The sequence below is a fragment of the Morus notabilis genome, unplaced genomic scaffold (assembly GCF_000414095.1).
Source record: "Morus notabilis unplaced genomic scaffold, ASM41409v2 Scaffold778, whole genome shotgun sequence".
NCBI lineage: Eukaryota > Viridiplantae > Streptophyta > Magnoliopsida > Rosales > Moraceae > Morus > Morus notabilis.
Genome location: NW_010358529.1, coordinates 23095 through 27408, shown reverse-complemented (window position 1 = coordinate 27408; position 4314 = coordinate 23095). Strand labels below are relative to the sequence as shown.

Here is a 4314-nt window from a genome sequence, read left to right as displayed (position 1 = left end):
CCGGGGGCTTTCCGCCCCCCGCCGCCGCCGTTGCGGCGGAGAAACGGCGGGCGGCCGCGATGGACGTACGGACGGAGCGGAGGAACATTGTTGCTTTACTTGCTCACTGGTGTCTGAGCCGCGCGGAAAAACTCAACTTATATTAGGGAGAGAGAAAACTGGAGTGTTAGGCTACGAGGCAGATGAGAGAACTGTAAAAAAGTGACTATAGCTTCTCAGATAAAAATATAGGTAGTTAGACGACAAAAAGTGAACGACCTCTACTTTTCTACTTTTAACCGGCACGTCTATATAAGAATTACATTATTTTGATCAAATTTAATCGTCCGAAACGAGATAAAAGTCTCACAGAAGAAAATCCTTAAAATAATTTTAAGAAAATTTGTGTCTATTTAATTTATTAATTTAAATTGAGTTATAATTTTATTAAATATTTTTTACTTTTTATTACACGTGACTAAACTCAAATCAGTAATAAGGCCCTGGTATACCTACCACAGGGCCTAGTGCCCATTCCTAGCCCTGAACTAAGGCCCAAGGTGCAGTTGGGACGGGCAAGAATGGAACCTGTGTTAGGCGCATTGAGAAGCCTTAACTGACATTCCTTTAACCACCACACCACTGACTCCGATGGTTAGTATTTGTTTAATTATTTAAGAAAGGATTTAAACTATGATTTGAATCACAATTTATAATTTTTTACAGTATTTTTTTTTATAAAAAATACATATAAATCAAAAATAGTTCTAATCACATATTTTAATTCATGAACCAAACGTCTGCTTAGTAAAATTGTCTTTAGTGATTGAGGGGCCTATTCAATTGTGTGATGGATAGGACATTTTGGTAGTTTCTATCTCCTTTAGTGGCAAACATGATATTGTAATTTTCCTTAAATACCCTGAATGAAATCTAAAAAGGGTGGATGAATTATTTTGGCATTTTTGTGTAATTATGAGGTTTGAGCTCTTCAAAAGATCGGGCAGATTAAATTTTATTTATTTATATTTTAATTTTCCTTATAAAATTTTCGGTTTGATCTTGGCTTGTCGGGTTTTAGAGTTAGGCTAGCTCGACTTTTTCCCAACCTATTAGGGTTTACTTGACCTAAAACAACATGTCATGAGTCCAGACATAGATGAAGTGATGAAAATTTGGTATGTATAGAGAGTGATAGATGTACACGGAAGTATTTGAGGAAGTATACTTAAAGAAAAAGGAGACAAATGCCCATTAAAATAAATGAATCTTGAATTTTTACCCTTTACACACACTTATAGAGAGAGTGATAGATGTACACAAGGGTATTTGAGGAAGTATACGTAAAGAAAAAGGAGACAAATTCTTGTTAAAATGAACGGATCTTGAATTTTTACCATTTACATTTGATTAATACTCTTTACTCAAAAAATTATATTAGTCAAAAGAATATTAATCAAGAGTAAATGGTAAAAATTTTAGGACAATGCATTCAAATAGTGAGTTCACCAATTTTCTCTAAAAATAATTACATAAAATGCCTAATTTTGAAGTTATATTTATAAAAATTCGATTATTATACAATATTACAAGAATGCCGATTCGATTTTTATAAGGGAAATTTTTTTTCCTAATTTTACCCTTATTGAGTTTTTTAGGCATGTTCTTCATATGGTTAATTTTTATCTTTTTTTAGTCTGATTTTTTCTAATTATACTTTACATTTTTCTCTCCTTTTTCACTTTAATTGATTTTTTTAATCAATCATTATAATTTTATGTTGATTTGTTTGTGGGTGGTTTTATTCACACACTCCTCTTCACCCTTCACACCCCCCTTTTAATAATGTTTTCTTATTGGAAAACACTCTCATGTAAAATAACAAAAAAAGGACAATTACAATAGACTTAATTGCATAATTAAATTTTATTATAAAAATAATGATTTTTTTTTCTCCTTCACACACCCCACATGTCATATTCTCAAATTACAAACAATTGCTATTTTGAAATCTATGATAAAACTTTAATTTTTGCCATTCAATAGCTTTTCTAAAAAATTACATTGAGTTATGCTAAATTTTCTTTGCTATTTATTCTATAGTGCTTGTTCTTTTGCCTTTTTTTCCTTTGTTTTGTGTTAATGTTTTTTTTATTTTTTTTTAATTATTTTATTTTTGAAAGGGCAAATCATTTTGTTTTATTTTGTTGTTGTTGTTTCTTATAAAGTAGAATTGATTTTTTTTCCATTTTGTTCTTTTTTATGCTTATTATACTCGTTTATTTATTTTTCATTTTGTATATATAATCATACCTCAATAATATAATAACTTTGTTGCCATATTTTTTATTTATTTTTTATTCATTGAATTATATTACTTTCTATATTATATTTTTTAGTGTCTTTTATTATATTATATTTTCTATATTTTTTAGTATCCTTTATGTTTTCTACAAAAATATTTTAATATATTTTCTTCCTAAACAAAAAGACATCATGCCTAAAGCTTCAATAAAAAAAAGAAAAGTATAAAAATGATAATAGTAAAATAAAAATTAAAATAAAATAGTGGGTGTGAAAAGAAAAATAAAATGATTAAGAATTAAGAGAGAAAGAGGGAAATAGACCAAGACTTGAGATGAATTAAAATTAATAAATCAATAGTTTACATAAGTTAATAAATAGGCCAAATTACTATTTTCGTCCATAACTTGTCTGGTTATGAACTATAACTTGACAAGTTATTGTCCATAAATAACAGTTTTTGTCCATAACTTGTCTGACTATGAACCATAACTTGACAAGTTTATCCATAACTTATCTGATTATGAACCATAACTTGACAAGTTATGACTTATTAATTTCTATAACTAAAAGTTGGCCTATATACTTCCTTAAACTTTTCATATTGGCATATTTTCTACTATTTCTGAAGAATTAATAGTCCTATAAATATAATTTGGGGTAATTTTAAAATAATAGGAGTGTGTAAAAAGTAAATTTAAATATTTTAAAACTATCATTTGTTTTTTCTTTTCGCAGTTATTGTTTTCATTTTTTTTTTTTTAGCTCTTTCTCCACGTTTTTTCATTTTTAGCTTTCGTTGTTTGTGAAACGTTTGTCGTTGGGAGAGCAGTCAGATTGATGTTTATCATTTAGTTGCTCTGGTCTTTGATTTGCTTCCCCTCTTTGGATTTTTTTTCTTGCTTGGTAGCTGAAAGCTACGCACTAGAATTCCACACATATACGGAAATCCCCTGAATTCTTATACTCTTAAGATTTATCCAAAAATACCTAAGCTCAATATCAGCAAACAGCAAAAAAATAACCCAGAACACAAATATAAACATCATCACATATCAGCAAATAGCAAAAAAAAAAAACACCCAAAACATAGATATGAACTTCTTAAGAACATAAATATGAACTTTAAAACACTCAACCAACAATTATCCAACACATCATCAGAAAATTAGAAAAAAAGACCAACCTAAACACTTAAATCACCATATTAATGGGCATACTTAGGTTGATTTGTGGGAGTAGGGACGGAGCAGAGTTGAAGTGCCTAACCAAAGAATCAAAGATCTTCTCAAACTATAACCAAAAACCCAGATCCACCTTCTTGTGATTCCACCGAGAAGCCCACCGTTTAGAAAGAAGGAGACTGGAGAAGAGAGAGACCGGAAAAAAAAGAGACTGGAAGAGACAAGGCACTGAGTATAAGAAAAGGAGGAGGAGAAGACTAACTTTTAAAAAGAGAGCCAACGTTTACAAAGGGAGACCGGAGAAATCAGAGAGAAAAGAATGAAGAAGAGGGAGACCGGAGAAAGAAGAGAGAGACCGGAAAAATCAGAGAGAAGAGAAAGGAGAAGAAGTGGAGGAAAGAAAATAGCCCAGAGATAGGAGAAAATGAAAATGGGAAAAAGGAAAACTACTTCAGCGCGTTTTTAAAAATGTCTCACTTTTTGGGATAAAGACAAAAACGTTTTCATTTTTGGTTTTTGTATGGTGCTACCCCAAACGCAATCTTCACACTATTTTCATTTTTTTCTTCTTAAAAACGTGAAAAACCTTTTTAAGACAAGTTTCAAACGCGATGTTGGTGTTATACTTTGGTTTTCTCAACCTGTTTTTTCCTTGTTGCTCATCCTTTTGGTTTTCTCATATTGCGTTTACGTTGTTGTTGATCTATGTTTTTTTTTTGTTTTTTTAATGTTTTGTTCTAATGAAAAGAGTTTTTTTTTTTTTCCTTTTTTTTGTCATATATTCTGTTTCGTAATGAATTATTATATATTCTTTTTCATAATGATTTCATTTAATAAATAATGAAAA

The 4314-nt window shown here is 30.0% G+C and overlaps 1 protein-coding gene across 1 annotated transcript in view; it reads right to left on the bottom strand.

Annotated features, from left to right (window-relative positions):
- Positions 1–3570, bottom strand: part of LOC21389832 (pentatricopeptide repeat-containing protein At4g02820, mitochondrial) — a 6233-nt gene extending 2663 nt beyond the window's left edge. The window contains exons 1-2 of the mRNA XM_010092735.2: positions 3553–3570; positions 26–191 (exon numbers count right to left, since the gene is read on the bottom strand). Coding sequence (XP_010091037.2) covers positions 26–88 — 63 coding nt within the window. The 5' untranslated portion in view covers positions 89–191; positions 3553–3570. The remainder of the gene's footprint in view (positions 1–25; positions 192–3552) is intronic.
- Between the last annotated feature and the right edge of the window lie 744 nt (positions 3571–4314).